Source organism: Aedes aegypti, chromosome 3 (assembly GCF_002204515.2).
Source record: "Aedes aegypti strain LVP_AGWG chromosome 3, AaegL5.0 Primary Assembly, whole genome shotgun sequence".
NCBI classification, from domain to species: domain Eukaryota; kingdom Metazoa; phylum Arthropoda; class Insecta; order Diptera; family Culicidae; genus Aedes; species Aedes aegypti.
In genome coordinates, this window is record NC_035109.1 from 322,048,235 (window position 1) to 322,069,312 (window position 21,078).

Here is a 21,078-nt window from a genome sequence, read left to right on the forward strand (position 1 = left end):
CATTTGAAGTTTTAGTGCAATCTTAGAAGTTAGATTCCGTTCCTATTTTGGTAAAATTAGTCATCTTATCTTTGGCATTATCACTTTGACATCCAACAACCAAAAGTGTTAAAAAGTAAAAAACAATTTTCTAAATACAGGTCAGACTCGATTATCCGGAGTATCGATTTTATTTTCACTCCGGATAATCGAATCCTCCGGATAATCGAATCACTAAGAAAAAAATTTAAATCTTCGATAAAAGAACATAAATATTATCTTTTTTTGTTGTTTTATTTATATGATGCAGTGGCGTAGCCAGAAATTATTCTAGGAACAATTGGGGTCTTTACAAGAAAAAAAAATATTTTTTTTGACCAGCATACACAAAAACCACTTTTTCAAACCCCCCTGTTCTTAAATACGCTCAAAACTGCAAAACCATTCATGTTGTATATTGCAATACCAAATTATCTCAGATTCATGAATAAAAATTGAAAAACAAGAACATCAAAAATCAAATTCCGGATAATCGAGTCTAAAATTCCGGATAATCGAATCCCGGATAATCGAGTCCCCGGATAATCGAGTCTCCGGATAATCGAGTCCGACCTGTAGCGCGTTAAAAAATAGCATTCTTATAGCACACACAAATCATGTCTACTATAGACCAATCCAGTTGCCTGCGTAGTAGTGCAATGTTGACAAAATTTTCTTTGTTTGCTGTGAGAACTGTCACAACATTGCTTTTGTTTGCTGTGAGAATCCAAATATAAACAGAATTACTGCAAAACAACCACTTCTCTGTTGGCCTGCCGTTGACCGAAAGCTCAATGACGTCAAACAAACATCGATACGTTTTCATTCTGAGGAAATCGACTTGTGTAAGATTGATTGTGCGTTGGTGTTCGTGGCAGTTTGCTTGGGGACCTCTATGTTTAATTGCATATATCCAGTGATGCTTATAGAGCCGCTCAATAATTATAGCCAAAGATTTTCAACTTATTTTCATTTTGCAGCGTTTGGTGGGGCAATAAGAGCGCAAATCAATCCAAAGACGATGATAGGAGGGGTAATGCTGAATAGTCTATGAGCCTTGTTATACTCTGTCATGTCATTTGTATAATATTCCCAAATTAAAAAAAAAAATATTTGTCAGATTATATTTAAATTGTTATTTGTCGTTATAGAAATTAAAATCTACCCTGTCGTCCGAATGGTTATAAAAAAAATCAAGTAAACTTCTTGTGTATCTAATTGTTGAACCCCAGAAATATGTTTTTGTCTCTCAAGGTCTCTGAAGTCAATTTAAGGTGAAGATGAGCCGAAGCCAAATCTCCACCCTTCAAGAGCACAAACTCAAAGAACCAGACAATCACTCACGCCGAAACCCTGATGTATTGGTCACCAGCGAGTGACCAATCGACCAAGCCTTCAGTCTGAGTGGCTGTCCGACTTTCCAGATCCGTGCTACCATAGAACACTGAAGCCCGGCGTCAATTCATCTTCTCCTTAAGGCCCCCATTGTCAAAAGTAAACAATTAGTGTAACAGAGAGCCCAACCACACCCACTCTTGCGTTACATTTGAGGGATTCCACGGAGACATGCAAGTCGATTCTGATCGACCATTTCAAAAATATCTGAAACTTTGCACAGTTTTTCAGTTCCATCTAAATCGTCATTTTCCGATATCAAATCTTCAAGTTGAGTCACGACTAACTTTTCAAAAGGGTGTATGTGAAAATGGTTCAAAAATATTCAAAAAGCTGCACAGCAAAAACGGTTCGTTCGATTGTTAGACAACTGAAGAAACAAAGTTAGACAACTAAATAAAGATTCCAAAAAAAAATACACACAGCAAAAAAATTTTTTTTGCATTAAAACATAATTTTTGACACAAAAACTCAAATATCTCTCCTATCGGAATACCAACGTAGTTTTTTGAGGGAAAACGGTCCATTATATTAGCTATCTACCAGAAAATTTTGGTGATGGTAAGCCAATAAACAAAAAAGTTATGACATTTCAAATATTTCACAAATTTGACACTTAGTGAAAAAAAATTTTTTTTTCATTGTTAATTTTTTTTAGGACCGCAGTTTGTTGCTGAATTTTTTGTTAAGGGTACCACATGAGGTTAACAAGTTGTTTTCATGATATTTTATTTAATTATTCATAACTATTATAGCATCTATTAGAAAGTTAGACGCGATCCAGTGTTGTGATCTAAAGTTTTGATAGTGTCATATTTTTTATTGTACGTAACTGAAGAAAAATTCTCTCAATAGTGTTGAAACCTTTTGATAAAAGAAACCTATAAGAAATCTAATATTGAAGACAAAAGCTACAAAAAAAGTTTTCTATACAGGTATACGACTAGTTTACCTGCAAAAAGTTTACCTCGTAGAGAACAAGGCGGGTCTATAGCCAGGTGATCTAGTATACGTAAAGCAGGTCGGTTTTCTCGGCGCTGGTTTTCTCCACAAAGTTAAAATCTGATTACACCTGGGTATAGACCCGCCTTGGTAGAGAATAGACTTTGTTAATCATATTTGGGAGAAAGCGAGTAACTTCAACAACATCAAAAACATGATAGGTACATACCATGAACATACTCACGAAAAAGCTAAAAATATACTACCACTATGGTTATAAAAGATTTAATTGTAAATTTTTTCTTCAGTCAAGCAAACGACACCAAACTAGTCAGTAAAAACTTAAAAGTGATTTTGTTTATTAAAATCTAACGAGCAACATGAGTAGTCGCTTTCTCAACTGTTGCAGGCCGTTTGCAGAAAAAAAGTGTTCGAAAGAGCTACGAAATCTCACCGAAAGCACCATAGATAAACTGAAAGCGGCTGGTTATGCTCCAATGTCTACATTGAATACAAATTTACGCATTTGTACGTCCTGCCGTTTAAACGTTGACAAACGGGCAATCTGTACATCATCGGTGGATCAGGTTGCAGGAAGTTCGAAAACAACAACAACTGAGGAATTACTAGATGCACCGACAACAACTGAGGAGTTACCAGAAGTACCAAGTGCAGATAGTCTTGCCACGGTACCATCAGCGACATCTGTTTCAACAAATCAATCAGAAGATGAGTGCATCCAGAAGGTCAACATCGAACGCTTCAACGAAGGGATAGCTGGAATAAAAGTGACTCCGATTAAATGGACGAAGATGGGTTACGTCAATTATCCCGAGAAAAAATACCGTGAAATCAACGAAGCTGTACGAAGAAACCTCTTCAAATTAGGACCTGAGGATGTGGAAAATACAGACTACGATGAGGTAATTATGAATATGAAGGAAAGGTTCTCGAATCTAGCCACGACAAGGAAAGAAAAATTATTGATTTTGTCGATGCTGCCAAGCTCGTGGTCTATTCAAGACGCCATTGATGAGTTCAAAACCAATAGAAATACAGCAAAAGAGGCAAAACAATTCAAAAACAACTGTCTTGCAACCAACAATGCTAGGTCGAGTACTTCATTAACAGATGAGACAAAAGAAAAAATAATTCAATATTTTGAAGACGATGAAGTAAGTAGAGCTATGCCTGGCCAAAAAGATTATGTATCTGTAAAAAAAGATGGAAAGCGTCAAGCAATCCTAAAACGATTAATGATGACTACTTTGAAAGAAGCGTATACACGCTTCAAGGAAATTAACGAAAATATTATGGTAGGTTTTTCCTCATTTGCAAGCCTTCGTCCAAGGCAATGCAAGCTTCTATCCAATTCAGGAACACATAATGTTTGTGTGTGCACAACACACGAAAATATTAACCTAATCTTACATAGTTTGAAAAGAATCAATTTATCAAAGGATATTAAAATGTTACCTGGTAGTCTTTTGTGTGAAAATACAACATCAAATTGCTATCTACGATCTTGTTCGGATTGTCCAGATTCTTCATCATTGGAAAATACTTTATTCGCTGAGTTTGTAGAAAATTATATTGATCAGTTATCATTTGAGCAATGGGTGACCACGGATAGGTGTGACCTAGAAACTATTGTAAAACCTGTAGATGAGTTTGTGTCATTTTTTTGCTTGAAATTAGAAAGTTTAATTCCTCACGACTTTATTAAAACAGAGCAATCCCGCTTTTTAAAAAATACGAAAAATACATTACAAGATGGTAAATATTTGATCATTTGTGGTTTTTCTGAAAACTATAGCTTTGTATTGCAAGATGAAGTGCAGTCCCATCACTGGAACGTACAACAAGCTACAATTCATCCATTCGTTATTGATTTCAATGGAAGTACGCAAATTGAACATTTTAGTTTTATTGTAATTTCCGAAGATTTAAGACACGACTCAGTATCTGTAAATTTGTTCATTGCCAAAATGATTAATTTTTTACGCGTTGATAAGGATAAAGAAATCAGAAAGATATATTTCATGTCTGATGGAGCAGCATCGCAGTACAAAAACCGTAAGAATTTTTCGAGCCTATGTCAATTTAAATCAAAGTACGGAATTGATGCAGAATGGCATTTCTTTGCTACGTCACATGGCAAAGGTCCTTGTGATGCTATTGGAGGAACCATAAAGCGCATGGCCACAAGAGCAAGTTTAGCCAAAGAACGTGAGCATCCAATTAAAACTGCAAAAGAACTATTTGATTGGGCGAATCGCAGAAAAAAAAAATATTTTCGTGTAATCTTTTAATTCATTTTAATTTATACATATATACATATACACATAATATTTATACATATACATAATATTTATACATATAATATACATAATACTAATGAATACATGAAAACAACTTGTTTAATTCACGCAAGGCCCTTAACAATAAAATCAGCAACAAACTGCGGTTCCCGTAATAATTTACACCGAAAATTTTTTTTTTTTCTACTAAATGTGAAAATTGTGACATGTTTGAAATATCATAACTTTTTTGTTTATTGGTTTACCATCACCATTTTTATGGTAGATAGCTAATATAATGGACCGTTTTCCCTCAAAAAATTACGTTGGTATTCCGATAGGGTTTTGAGATATTTGAGTTTTTGTGTCAAAAATTATGTTTTTAATGCAAAAAAAAATTTTTTTACTGTGTATTTTTTTTTTGAAATCTTTATTTAGTTGTCTAACTTTGTTTCTTTAGTTGTCTAACAATCGAACGAACCGTTTTTGCTGTGCAGTTTTTTGAATATTTTTGAACCATTTTCACATACACCCTTTTGAAAAGTTAGTCGTGACTCAACTTGAAGATTTGATATCGGAAAATGACGATTTAGATGGAACTGGAAAACTGTGCAAAGTTTCAGCTCAATAGAAAAAAATGAATTAAAAAATTTACCAAATTTTGGTGCTATTGCTTGGAATCACTCATTTGTTACACGACTGTACTAATGAGTATTTGCTAAGGAATGGTTTTACAGCATAGCTGAGCCTCTCGGTTAATAAGACCGATGTATAGAATTAATTTGTTTCGAAATTGTTCGCGTGGTCTTGTAATACCCCCATTAGATAAGAATCAACTATTACCATACATACTAAACGCTCGTTATGACCCTATGACGTAACATTTGTCTATGTATGGACTTAGCTGATGTGGCTTATTTGATAAGGAGTTCTTCCACTCATTGATTTTTGTTTCACATTTGATTGATTGAAAAATCGATGGTATCAGATTTATTACTGCAGTGAAGGTGCTTTGAGTTTATTAAGCATGATTATTTTATTCTATTTTTTAAGAAAAAAAAATCAATATCAAGGTCAGAGTTCCCAGAGAGTGGAATACTTTATAGTACTACAACACCATAGGCGATCATATAACATTACCTAGTCAAAGAACGGCATTTTGTCTTATCATTTAAGTGGATGCTACTGATCGCCCTTTGCTCCTATCCGCAACCCGGTGCACGCGCCCTGTTGGGTTTCGAAAACCTAGTAGAAGATTAGAAACCGTCAATGGCAGTTCCCATATACTAACCCACATTGCACATTCAAGGGTCTGATTGTGTTCCTAACGCACCCTCAGTTTGTAATCGTCTCACCAGCTTGAAATTATATTTTCCTGGAGTATAAATGATTTCAATAAATGACAACCGTATTATGCAGTAGTTTGAATTGGATCACTACATCAGAAAACCCAAAAAATCTGATTGTAATAAAAGCTTTGCCATTGTTTTAATGTTCATGCAACCTCTAATCAACACTACAAAATACAGTAATCAAATATCTAATATCACTCCCTGGAAAATATAATTCTAATCCCAGGGAATTATAGCCAAAGATTTTCAACTCATACAAAAATCTTATGCAGTTTCAGTTTTCATCCAAATCAGCTTGAATTTTGGGAGGACGCTCAGCATATGATCTAAAATCGGATGCGCGATGTGCAACAAAACAGTTTATTGAACCACCTTAATAACTATATGACCAGAAAAGTATGAATGACTTTGTTTACGCATCAAAAATGTCACTTTTTGATGATCAAATCTTATGTGAAAAGGTAAATTTTAGAACTATTATTTACTTTTGATAATATTTACGATGTGATGTTGATTTGTAGTAGAAATTTGCAGCCGTCCTATCAATTTAATATTATTTATTAGGACTCCAAATAATTTAATGCAAATCTTCGGTAAGAACGTCACAAATAAGGTTCTCCCTATTCAAATATAAGTAAACCCACCCCTACTCAAATCGGCTTTTTGGTTCTCTTTAACCCTCTAATACCCAAATTTTTATTTTCGATCAAAATATCATTTTTCGTTATCTAAAATCGTTCTAAACACGTTTTGGGCAATAATTTATTTTTATTCGCAAATTTGTGAATTTTGATTTTTGATTTTTATAATTTTTATTTTTGAACATCCCTATTCTTTTTCATTTTTTCTTGGAGCCTCTTCTGATTATTGATTTTTGGCAATAATAAAAATTCAAGTTTTCACGGTACTTTTAAAAATATTAAATTTTAATTTTTTTTTCTGGAAATATTTTTATTTTCCGTGTAATTAACAGAAATACAGGTTTGAAATTATTTTAATTCCACCAAGCCCTTCTTCTGTGATAGGTTGATCGTAGAAAAATATAAAAGCTTCGATTTTTTATATTACACATTAAATGAACCCCAGGCATTTGTAGGTTATATAGGAATACAATTTTTCAAACCATTTTCAAAAATACAAAAAAGTTCCAAAAGTCATAAAAAAACCTTCCTTATATGCAAGTTATAAGTCAAGGTTAAATCCAAAAATAAAATCATTTTGATTTCCAAGCTACGAAAAAATACACAAAATTCCAAAGTGTACCCCGTCTAAAGGCGGGGTTGGGTATTAGAGGGTTAATGAAGAATTTGCTCATAGGGCTCGAATGCGTAAAAAAAAGACTACTCCGAAGATTTCTTCGGAAATTCATTTATTAATATTCTTTAACTGGTTTTCTACGCAATTCATTCATGAACTCCGTTCAAGAAACCTACAAGAATTCGTGTTTTAGAGAGCTCCAGAAATTGTTCCAGGAATTTCTCCATGCGTTTCTTTCTGAACTCCCACAATAGTTCTTTCACAAATATCTCAAGAAAATCATAATCCAGCAGTTCACTCATCATTCTTTCATCGATTTGGTTGGGATTCTATTCAAGCTATCCGATTAGGTCATCTCGAAGAATTAAATCAGTAATTTTTCCAGAGATACCATGCCCACACAGTTACGGATCACCCACAGTGACGGATCACTTTGGCGTTCAACATCGGATAACTCGCTCAAAACATAAAAGTTGACGTAAAACTTATTTTTCCCATGTTATGCTATTTGTCTTCTAGCATCTGTAAAGTTAAGCATAACATTCAACCGCTTAAGAACGGTGTATTTGACAAATGTTTAGTTGGTACCACACAGCTATCATTATATGGTCGTTTTTTGTAAGAAGTGCCGTCAGCATTCATAAGCTCCCACAAGTGGTAAAATTCATATGTTATAGCATTAAACATGCTCGTTCGCTTCGATTTAGTGTGAACTCATCTTTAGAAAACAGTTTTCTTGATTGTTGATTCTATATACCGAATATTAGCACTTCTAACTAGTGATCCATAATATGGACCAGGAAATGATTGTTTACCACGATTATGGATCACTAGCAAAGAATGTACATTTCTACCATTTTAAGCATTGTATTCGACATTTTCATACAATAGCGCTAAGGATAAAACTAATACAACATCAAGGTTGGTAAATTTCATTTTTAGCAGACAAAAATGGGTGGAAAACTTGGTGTGGAGCGAAAACAGTTCATGCCTCAGTTACTACAATGCAGTATATCACAAAAAAGGACATTTTACCCTCGTTTCCAGCTCTAACAATGCTATTTTTTTTGCAGTAATATGTGACACATTGTTAACTTTCACCAAATCATGCAATACAGATGCATTGAGTTTAAAATCTCTTGATTTTGCGCACTGATCCGTAATATGTCACAATTTGATCCAAAATATGAAAATTGATCCATAATATGGTTTTCAGAAACCGATGCAATTTTTAATTTTTATGCAATCCTATGTAAATATTACACACAAAACAGCTTACTAACCGAAATTCCAATGAGAAACGATTCAATTCGTGCTTTTAAAATACAAATTTACGTTTTCCATGTCATTTTATTGAATTTTATAGGTTGGACTCCACACTATTTGATCCATAACTGTGGGGTCATGGTACCTCCAAGATTTCCTCCAAGAATTTTAAAAAGAAAAACTGTAAATCACTTCCTTTTATAATTTAACACAGTTTCTTTTATTACTCAAAATACTAAACAAGAGAAATTGCTATGTGACATTTAGTAGAAATTCATGGAAAACCCCTCGAGTAGTTAGAGTAGTTAAGATGGCATATCTGCAAGAATTTGTGAAAGAATTTGCTTTTGCTTTCCACATTTTTCCAGCAACGATTTTTCCGAAGATTTCTTCAGGAGTATATCAGAAACTCTAATAAATATTCCTCAAGAAATTCATTTAGCGATTTTTAATAAGTCTATGAAAAAAACTCTTTCAGAATTTATTCCTGAAAACCCTTCAGAAGTCTAATGCTGATTCCTTCATTTCATTCCACAGGGTTCCCCAAAAATTCCTGCGGGAAATCGTCCAAAAAACTAAACATTGTTTTTTTTAAATAATTACTCCCGAGATTCCTCTAGGAGACTTTTCAGGAATTCCTTCAAACTAAGCTACGCAATGTCACATGCCCATTTGTCCGGAGTTTTTCCATTATTCCTATACAAATTTCAACAGAGATACTTACAAACAATCCTAATTTTTTAAGAGTTCTTGAAATAATTTCTTTAATATTATTTTGACGATTTCTAGGAGGGACTTCTATCCTTGGGCAGTTTTTTTGAGAACTTTATTGGGTAATCTCTGAAGAAATGTTAAAGAATTTCTGAACGAGATTTTTTTCAGGAAGTCTGTGGAAGGCACGTTGTATTAGTTTACGCATAATTTAGCATTAGCATTAGCATTTCGCACAAATTCGTAGGTGGTCGTAGACCATTGTATGAGGGTTGCCTCCTTCCCGTTCGTTACCAAAGTCAGAGGTTTGGGACTAACCTATTACTCTTAGACAAGATTGACGCATCCTCCAATAATCGAGAGCTGTCCTGGCCACGTCCTTGCGAAAGCTGAGGAATGGCAAAGGATGATTGATTGAACACCTACTTAAGATAGATGCAGATAACTCTACGACCTCTCATAGGTGTTACGGGATGTTGATGGAAAGGGTAGTGCCATAGGATACGATCGGTAGACATTCTGGCCGACAAATGGTTAGTATTTACGCATTGTGATTATGCGCTGCTGATCAGAACCAACTCATCAAATTCCTTTATCGAAAATCGTCTGCAATCTGTCACTCCTCTAATAATGAACAATAGCGTGAGCCGTAACTTAGAACTGCCCATTAAACTTCACGCACTGCAGTTCTTAATCCACCCCGAGCCGAGTATCCACGTACCATTCATTTTTTAAATCAACACGCACGGGAGATATAAAAAAACGAGTCGCGCGAAACGAATTCAATTGATGGTGCCATCACAGAGCACTCTCGAGCAGAAACGCAAGCAAATCAAATAAAAGTAAAAAAAAACAAAACATCACAAAACATCTTCAGATAAAAGCTTTGATAAAAAACACATCTATCACTTTGAAAAACATGTTTCCACACCTAGTTTACGCATAATTTGTGGACAAATTCTCTAAGAAACTTCTGAAAGAATCTATGGACAAATTCTTAAAGGAATCTTCTAATTAAATTTGGAGGAGATTTATTACTGAATCATGAAGATCAGGACGGAATATTCGGAGAAAATCTTAACAAAATCTATGACAAAACACTGGATAATGCATGGAGAAATTCATTGTGGATTTTCTTTTAAAAAAATCTGGAGGAATACAGCATAAAATCTATGGAGGAAACTTCGAATTAGTTTCTGGTGGTTTGGGAGATAAAACGGCGATGAATGGATAAGAAATCGGCTTGAAAACGAATATTTGTAATTTTTTGTATCAGGAATGGAGCCGCCATCTCTTTTGAGCTTTTCTAGGATTATATTCGTAATCAAAGAAAACTATAGCATTGCTTCTCGGGGAATTTACGTGCCCTGAAGGTCGTAAAATTCGGCTTAATGCTGAGGTAACTAAAATACTCTAGAAGCTTTGGATAATACATCCATCAGCTGTTAAAAATGTCCCAATATACCTGCACGTATGTTTGACGAACATATCGTTCGAAGCCAGGATATAGGAGGTTTTGACCCACTAAAACCCCCTTGGTTGCACCACTATTTCAACAGAGTGAGCAAATTGGTACGAGTTATGGTGATGAAATCTGGGTTGGGGATGCTCAACGAGTTTCCTCAAAAACTCTTCAAAAGGCCTTTGAGGTTTTCCTTGGAAAAACTTCAGTGGAAATCTTTGGAAGATCTACTAGAGTAACTACTGCTGCAGGAATCAGTGGAAGCAGTGATGAGAAAATTCCTAGAGCAAATTCTGGAATAGTAGGGTAAATTGACAATTATTGCACGGTTATGGAAGCAACATCAGTTATTTGGTTGTCTCTTCTGTCAGAATTTCTGAAGCTTAACTGAATCATACTAAAACGCTGCTAATACCCTGGCAATCAGATTTGTAATCGATTTTTGTGCTTTCAAATTTATTCGATATCACTTTTTCTCACATTCATGAAACCTTGATAAAACCCAATTAATGCAAGCTTTGAGACCATCCTTATCCTATGGTTGCACACTTTTTGCACTAGTTTTACTTTTTGCATCAAACTGACTCGCTAAATTTTTTGCAAATGGTGTGATATAATATTCCAAACAATAAATTAAACGAAATACGACGAGTTTGCATGCAAATTCGTTGAAATTATGATTTTATCGAACACACTACCTTTTTTGAGTACAAAATTGCGTTTCGTTCTATAAGTTTTATTTATATCAGACATTGTCCCGTAGATGGGTTACATCGCGGCAGAAACCGGTCGACAGAAAGGTATTTTTTTAAGTTTTTAGGTTGTTTTTTAGAACTTAAAGGTTTATGTCTTGGCTCGCGCAGTGGTAGAAAATCATAAGTTATAAGGAATTTATCGATTTCTCTAGGAGTTGCTCCAAGATTCGCGTTTAAAACTAATTGAAGAATTTACCAAGTAATTTAGTCGGATATGACTCCAGTCATTGCTTAGGGTTTTGAACAAAAATGACATCCATGATAAAGATTTCGACCAGGAATTTCTTCAAAGAAAATTTCTCCAAAAATACTTTGAGAAAATATCCAAGGAAGACTTCCAAGAATATTTCTAGGCATCTTTCTAGAGATGCCTACAAGAAAATGGCAAGGATTTTTTTTGAAATTTTATTTTTGACAAAATCAGCGAAAAAAATAGAAATAGGTACTTCTAAATAAAAGCAAAAGTAACTGTTATGTATGATAACTAAGCCAAGAAACGTAGTAAATAGATTTGATATTTGCTATGTTTCTTGGCTTAGTTATCACACATAACAGTTACTTGCACTTTAATATAAAGAACTTTCTTAATTAAAAATAGAAACTCACCACCTGAATTTGGATTTGTTTTCGTCACATGCAACAGCTAGTACTAAACTGAGCTAGCTCTTTATTCTCTACTTTCATTTCAGTAATCTTTTATGTTAAAGGATAACATGATTATAATAACATATACAGAACCTTGTAGATACTAAAGTAATCTCTAATGAAACATATTTATGTTCTAAAGTAACCCTTGAAGAACTCCTTCCTTGAGGAATTCTCAGACATTCTAGATAAATTGCTAAGAAAAAATCAATCGAATCTCTAGATAACATCCTGAAGGAATTGCTGTTGATATTTGTGTAGGAACGATCGAAGCAAACACTGGAATAATTGCTGTTAATGGACCAATGCACGAGTTTATTATTTGACGTTTGAGCGGTGCCGTGTAATTTATGAGACCATGGTAACGAGTGAATTTGGCACCGCTCAAGCGTCAAATTAGTGAACTCGTGCATTGATCCATACTGTAGTGAAACCTTAAATCCATTGAGAACCTATGCTTGGATTGAATGCTGAAGAAATAAGTAGGGAATTTTCGGAAAAAAGCTCCCTTGTTGAATTTATCGAAGAATGGAATAATCTCCATAAAATATCCTCAAATAATCTCTGGAGACATTTTGCAGCAATTTCAGTGAGAAACCATAGAAGAATTATTGTTGAAAAAAATCCTCATGAAAATTCAACTGAACAAATCAGCGTAGATATTCTTGGAAAAATCCCTAAGAATATTTCTTTAAAAACTGCGGAGGAATTAGTAAACAAATATCTGGAAACTTTTGTTGGAGTAATCCTTGTAGAAATTGCTAGATAAATTGCTGATAAAAACAATCGAATCTCTGGATAACAGCTGCTAGGATTTACTGACAGAATCCCTGTAGATATTTGCGAAGGAATGATCAAAGAAATAATAGAATAATTGCTGTAGTAACAGTTGTGAAACCATAACTGACTTTTTGAATGAATCCATGGAGATAATTGAATCCATTACTTGATCATTTATGCTTGGATTGAATGCTGAAGAAATTCGTAAAGAAACTACTTAAAAAAACCCTGGTTATATTTATTGATGAATTTCCGTAAGAGTTTTTGAAAGATTTCTTCGAATAGTCTGTGGAGAAATTAAGAAACTTTTTTGGAGCAATCCTCGTGGAAATTATTAGAGGTGAAAACGTCGTGTGCTCATGGATTTCCAGGAGCGATGTCTGGATAAATTTTTAAGCAAGAATTTCCTGTATAATTCAGGGACAACTCTCTAGATGAATTTTGGTCGGAGCCATTGAGGAGGGAACAGTATACCAGAGGAAATTCATAGATAAAAACTAAATGAGTCCCTGAAACTTTTCCTCGGCGAAAACCTGAAAAATATCGTGGATTAACCGCGTAATAGTATCTGAAGGCCTCTGGCTTTTCTCACTAGGATTCACTGCATGCAGAATAAGGAAAAAAAGTGTCTTTAGAAACCATTTCTGTTAGACTGGAGACTTTAGAGACCTTCCAGTAGTTACTATTTAAAGACTTGTATCAAAATAGAGACCAATTATCTAAAAACATATCTGATACCAGCTCTGAGATTAGTCACATAACAGTAGCTAACAGATCCCAATCATACTTACTCTTGATATCCTGAAACCGGTGGGACACGGCGACCGTGTCCCGGTGTTCCGCAATCCAGGCGATGCGTTCGTTCATGACGTAGAGCGTCCCGTCGCCCTTCTTGTAGCGCACTTCGCCCATCTGCAGAAGGACGTCCTCCCGGGTGGTGGTCATCGTGACGATTTACCCGAAATCCGAGCTGACCGAGAAGTGGTGGTGGGACCGTGGCGGAGCGGATTGCCAACACGGACACGGCGGCGCTCCGAGGCAGCTCCCAGTAGAAGCCCCCGCAAGAAAGATGCGCTTCGTGGGGTGCTTTTCTGCTTTGCTTTTCGGCGATGCTTCGATGGCGGGATATCTGCGGGAGAGATTAAGAATCAGTTTCGTTGCGTCAGAATCGAAAAAGGGTGGAAATTTTAGTGAAAAACTTGGACATTCACGCACTGCACAAGGAAAAGTGTCGAAACGCGGAGGAAAAGAAACCCAGAGCCGAAACTGACGACGAACAACAAAGAACTGTCAAATGACTGTTACTGACGGAGGTGATGACGAATTTTCCGATAGCACACGCACACAAACGCAGCAAACGCGTGGCTGGAACAGTGGAAGAGGTCAGTTCGCATACAAAGTCAAATTAAATTGCCGCAGGCTGTTACAGAAAACTACAATGAAATTCACATCATACTCAACAAAACCGCTAGATATCTGCAATTCTTCACATTATATTGAGATATAAAACTTAGAACGGCGGGTCAAATATTAGGAAAAATGTTGTGCGGTGGGCCAAGAATGTATTGGAAAAAAAAGTTTGTTGGTGGATTATTTCTTAAATTAAACTTGAATTAATAGGTATTAGAGGTGTAGCAGTTAATTATAGCTATTTCAATGGTTATTTTTTTATCGTTATTAACGAGGTTTTTAACCCTTGATTAGTGTTCATCTCGGGACCAACGGCTTTGGGAATGGGATTCGATGCCAGGTCCAGGTCGTGAGAGGCGTGTGTTCTAACCACTACACCAGATCCGTCTCCAGAAATTAGTAATATCCGGAGCATGCTGAAACCTTTTTCTATAGAAGTACTATAGGGCAATAGTTTAGGTTCATTGTTATTTCCCTGTATTTAAATTTGAGATTGTTTGCAGATGACGAAGTTTGTTTTAGCGATGGAAAACGCAAATATTCAAGAACATGTACACTGATGTAGAGATGCTCGATGATTGCTTAAATCAGAACATGTTATCAATGAGCGTAGCTTAAATCAAAACGATTATTTTCAAATTCAAGAGGAACCGTGAAAATATGAATCTTAAATTGACTCTAGAGGAGATCCCAACTGAGCAAGTCACACAAATTAAGTATTTATGATTGATTTTAGATGAAATTTTATCTTGGCGTTCACACATTGAGCATTTAGTAGAAAAACTTTAGAAAACTGTTTCCATTATACGGTTTAATCCACAAAGTTTCACATTTTTTTGAGCTTTCGAAAGTTCTACAAATCATCATCATAATCGAATGTTCTACAAAAGATTTACTTTGCACACTTGCATTCCAAGCATCAATATTAAAGGCTGGTTTGTTACTGACAAGAAAAGGAATCGCCTATCTCGATGCGTGGAAAATTTCTTTCAAGAAATGGTCCAGAAAATCACATTTTTCTGATTACAGTACGCAGTTGAGAAGAGATGTAATTTCAAAGGGGGCTCTCTGTAGGAAATTTCTTGATCCATTCAGTCAAGGAATTTCTTTACTTTTCTTGAGTGAAACAGCACACTTAGCTTAAATTAAAAATTGGGATCCTGCGCCGAAAACTGCTCGCTAAAAGGCTAAAATTTGTGCAAAACAAATCATTGAGAGCTACTTTTAAGTTACAATACAAACTAAGTTTCATGGGTTCGCTAGTAGGACTACGAATTATTGTTACGTGTTGAAAAGACAAGTGGGGTTTGTGCCTCTTGAAGAAGCTACTTAGAAATAACAATAGCACTATAGAGGCTTTCCCCTACTTCAATAAACAAAAAACAAGATTACTTAAAAAACTCTTCAGCAGAAAATATATATACAAAGATTGAGATCGTCTTCCTGCTAACGATTCTATAAGAAGTCCTGCCTAAATTATGACATAATTGTGCTCCAGATTTCTTAAAGATCAAGTCTAGAATAGAAAAAAAATCTTGGTTTCTGTAGAACAGGCCTGCCCAATGTATATGAATCGGGGGTTACATCTCAGAACCAATATTGAGTGTCGGGCCAATTATGAGGTTCAAACTAGAAATTGAAAAACTTTGTTAAACCTAACGAAAGTCAGTCAGTGACAAAAATTTAGTCTAGTGATAATTCCTGTTATTGAATTTGTAAGAATTTAGAATGCCTCCCAGAATAATGGGTTCGTCCTGTCACAAATCCAAAAATGAATTTTTAGGAATCATAACTAAAAAAATCTTGCAGTTTCAAACCCATGTTCAAGATTTTGCGAGAACTGTGGGTAAAATTTTGAGAGAAAAAGTTATGCAGTTTTTTTATAAAAGATTTGTCTGGGTTTCCTATTTGAGTGACTAAGTGACAAGAGAGCCTCTCCTTTCCATAGAAAACAATAGCTCTTTCTGGAAAATTGAAATTCTTGCACCTGGCCCAAGGAATTTTATGATCGAATGCGTCAAGCCCTCCCCAGCTTTGAGCTGAAGATACGTTAAGTTCGTCAAAATCTCGAACAATGATTCATTCTAGAATCTTGTCAAGGATTTTACAGGAATCCCATATGGTTATGTGGGAATTTGATTTTGCCCCATGGTTTTATAAAAATAATGTTCCGAATGCTATCCAGGATTATGTAAGAACTAGCTTATAATTCTGTAAAAATGTGAAATATGTATTGTAATTCATCTTAAACGCAACATTTTTTAGTACAACTTACATGAAATTCAGTTTTTGTAACTACAAGTTTATAATTAGATAGCTTGTTTTCCTTATTATCCACCTCGAATTGATTACCCTAAACTAGGTTTAAGTGGAGAACAGTTCTAATAATTATTCAAATTGCAGAATCAATGAATTTGTTTTCCTTAGAACTTGAAATTGAATAATTTTGGCCCTTTAATGAAATCTAGAAAAATAAAAAAGTAAAGAATTAAAATCTAAAAATTTTAGCTTGGAAATAAATGCAAAGTTGAAATAAGTATTAATATGTATTAATTCAATCGGTAGAACATCCGACGAACATGGGCAGATTTGGAGTTTGTTTTTGATGGGAAGTCGTGGACAAATGGTCTCTGATGGACATAAACAGGGAACTGGAAACTAAAATCTGATGGAAATGGATCGAATCCTAAAACATTCGGTGAGTCTCATATTAGACAGAGTTCATCTATGAGTGACTCAAAACCTATTGAAAAGAGCTTCATGATCGGCAAGCTGATTCACCATGGAACTAACGAACTTTCCCCATATTGTATAACAAAACTTTCATGTGTATAGCATGACTACGAGATAATAGTAGCGACTAATGTTAGAGTAGTACAGAGATAACAATGTTGTTTTTGTACCAACAGGCTTAAACCCACCGAACTTATAGGAACTGACTTTTTAACTTTGGGAGCATTGTAAAGCTTAAAAATTATTTTTAAAACGCCTATCTTCGTTTCACCGTTATTCTACAAATTTCAACAGTAGACTTTTTTAAATATATATTTTGAATACATTTATGATAAATTAATAAAAGGTTACAAGTTAACTTCTATCTGCACATCATGAACCCAGTTATCATCTCTTTATTCTAAGCTATTTTTCGCTTTTAAAAAAAGTATTTTATAAAATTCTAACAACGTTTTTCCAATCACTATCATTTCAAACAAACCTCAAACTGGATAAAAAAAGGAAACCAAATTCGGAAAAGCCGCCCGAATTGCGCTCTATCGCCATTCTGCCTTCGCCATGGCCTATTTCGATTCGCAATTTAAATCACCACTGCACCATCAGCAGAGTAGGCGACCTCATTTGCCTCTCAGACATATTTGCACTACAGCAGACTTCTGTCTGATGGACTCGATACGCCAATATCTACAATCTAGAGTGAGGTTGATCTCGATCGTCGTTTGTCTCCGGTTTCACTTTTTTTCCAGCACAGTCATCACAAGGTACGCAAAGAACACGGGATCGTTAAATGGCCGCGAGCTGTGCGGGGCTGTTTATTCGATAATCAAATTTTCACTTTTTCGTTGAAAATAAACACAAAGAATTTCATCGATTCGAGTTCATGTTCCGCGAACGGTATTCTATCGTTCCCTGCAATTTGGTCTATACGGGGAGAATCCGATGACGACAGCGGCCAGACATGGGATGGTTAAAACGATGCAAAGTTTGTATGAATCGCAAGCGTATGCGAGCACATCTACACTTATATACGGCGTAATAACGCTCAATGCATGAATAATCATGCAGAAAGTAAATTAATTGAATAGTAGAAAAAGAATTTTTGTAACTCAATGGAAGTTGGATTGCAATTCACTAATAAATAATGGTACAATGAGTTTAACACCTTATTAATTTGAAAATATTTGAATAATTACTTTGATATAACAATGAATTTCCTGGCATTTTTCATTCAAATACATTTTTTCAATCACACTACCTATGAGTATGTTTCGAAAATATTCACAGAAATGCTCGCAAACTCAAAAAGTCACAGAGAAAGAGCCGATTTAATAATGCGGAGAAGCGAGAGAACAAACACCACAAGCAACCACCATATTCCATAGTCGTCACTGTCGGTCTCGGTGTTTCTACGTGCCCTCTCTGGCGGCAGTGGCTGGCCAACACGCGTCCCGCATAGCACACTCGAAAGCCCGACGCCATACCACTGTATCACACTGTATGAATATACACGCGCGGCCTCTTCTCTTTTCTTCCGCACATTCGTCTTCTTTTTTTTCTTCCTCTTCTGTCTCTTCGCCTCCACGGAATCCGACCCCGACAGTTCATGTCTGTACAGGCTTTCAAAAAATCACTCCACACCGCAAAGTCCCACCGGCAGTGAGCCCCGCTAATGGGGCCTGGTGGCGGAGCATCATTCCAATTGCTTGGAATATGATAGTTTTTCATGAGCTTCCGCCCTTGTTTCCATGGTATTTTTACATAATTTCGACGTAATTCTTTGGTAAAATTACAAATCAGTCACTTACAATTAATATTTCAAAATTAAATCGTAATTGATTTGAAATTAATAATGTGATTATGTTGTTTGCATGGAAACCCTATACAAAGCATTTAAAAACTTTAAGTAAAAGTTTCATAACAATAGTTATTTGAAAATCCATGGAAATCGTCGAAACCGGAAGATCAATTTGCTAGTGCTCCGCACGGCCCCGTCTTTCAAGCAGCGCAACACAGTACACAAGGCAAAATGGGAACAGGAAAATCATGATTAATTTCGCTTTCCGAAAGTGGAAAACTATTTTGCCACATTTCACCGAAATTCGCATACTTTTTCACTAAACTTCACATTTCTCCGCTAGCGCGACACTTTAGCGCCAATCCAAGCCCGAAATCGGTCCGAAAACGGCAATATTTTACCTGTTTTTGGTCTATTTTCTACGGAGAGCTTCTTCCATGGTGTTTTATGGCCGCCATGTGCAATTTGATTCAGAGAGAACATTTTTATTTTATTGTTGCAACACATAATCACATCGCACATCGTCGTTACTTGTATTCAAGAAATATTCCAAATGGTAAATTTAGAACTGAAGGATCCCCTCCCTGGTAACTTTCCTGCTGTGCCCTATCAGCGTTTCGAAACCGAACCGGCACATATTATTCTATGCAGATGGGGCGGCACTAAGGACAGCTGTTTTGAGCAAAATTTTGTCGTATTCCAACTTTTGAAAAGTAAAAATAGTTGAATATGAAGTAAATAACAATCACGCACAATGTTTAATTCATAAAAACCTTGTTAAAGTCTCAACGTCTGAGAAATGTTCAAAAAACCATCCCTATGAAAAATGGATTCTATTATGAAAATTATCACACAAACGAATGAGATAATTAGCTGAACTCATTCATAAGGAGTATTCACATCAAATCACACTTCCTAACCACATCATGTTGAATAGAAATAACAAAACAATTGAAAAACAAAATTAAAATCACATTTAAACGATTTTTTCCTAAACAATTTATAAATTTCCATCCTCCGATAGGGCATATTTTCCCGAACACTGCCCGATCATTGCCGAATAAAGCCGAATGCATTTCGAGCATGCTCTGTTGTAGTACCTGCTCGAATGCTACCCCAGTGGTACCCGATGGGATCGATTCGAGCACCGAGCAATCGAGCTGCCGCCAAATCCACCCTAATCAGTATCAATCCGTCAAGAAATCTATGAATTTTCCAGCCCTTGGCCCATCTTAATTGCTCATAACTTTCATGCGAATCAAAATCAATCGGAATTCGGTCGAATTCGCTTCATGAAAGTGGTCGAAAAACTTGACTCACACTGCATGCTTCAGGGAATGACCGAAGGAGCGCCTCGATCGACTCTAGCAGAAATGGCGAACCCTCTGGTGCGATTCCGACGGGTGCTACCAAAATTCCGATGGATTTTTGCAGTGGAGGAGCGATGCGAAAGCGTTTGATCTTTGAAATGACCGTTGAATGATGGTTTTGTCGTATGATGAACTTTTAATTATATTTTCTATTTTTTTCAAATCAACAAACTTATACTTTTTGACTCAACGATTGCAAATACCATACTAAAAAATATGGTATTTTTTTCTACTAATCACTTTCTACTTTCCATTTCGAAGTTGATCCTCGATCTTCGTCTCATATAACTATATGAAATCATGAATGAAATTTAGGACTAACCATAAATATACCAAATGTGCCCATATATCAATGATATCACCCATAGTCCAATGCACTGTGTTTCAGATGCATAGAACTGCGGTAAAATGTCTTATGCGCAAATATTCCAAATTGTCTAAAAGTGAAATTAGTGAAATATTTTGATGAATGCTTCGAATGCTTTGGGTTCATTCAAATATTACGTAACGTAAAAAATTCCGGAGTAATTTTTCGACATTTCATAACGTAATTCTTGGAGAGATAATATCCTTATTAAATCCGACTGTCGGTAAGTTAAATATATTGATTCCGAACTTCTTACTGGTCACTGATCGATTCAGCATAATTTTCAATTTTGACCATGACATTCATTGCATTTGTTTTAAAATTGAGTTGGAAATTTTGTTTGAAAAAGGAACTTTTGCCCAAGATGAGTTCACTACTTAAAACCCTAGAAACATTTCTTTCAGCAGTTCTTGTAGAAATTCGTGGTGAATTCAAGGTGAAACAGCTTGGAATCAAAACTCAATAATGTATCAAAACTTTCAAGGCACAAATCTCGCTAAAGAAGCATCAAACTAAAGTG

General features: G+C 35.5%; 1 protein-coding gene across 2 annotated transcripts in view; it reads right to left on the minus strand.

The window, feature by feature from the left end:
* Positions 1 to 19,369, minus strand: part of LOC5576764 (general transcription factor IIH subunit 1) — a 34,532-nt gene extending 15,163 nt beyond the window's left edge. Inside the window, exons 1-2 of one of the 2 annotated variants that reach the window (XM_001662800.2) lie at positions 19,223 to 19,369; positions 13,675 to 14,012 (exon numbers count right to left, since the gene is read on the minus strand). In XM_001662800.2, coding sequence (XP_001662850.2) covers positions 13,675 to 13,828 — 154 coding nt within the window. In that variant the 5' untranslated portion in view covers positions 13,829 to 14,012; positions 19,223 to 19,369. Of the gene's footprint in view, positions 1 to 13,674; positions 14,013 to 14,098; positions 14,186 to 19,222 lie in introns of those variants that run through there. The other variant, XM_021854253.1, reaches the window with a different exon arrangement.
* Positions 19,370 to 21,078: the final 1,709 nt, after the last annotated feature.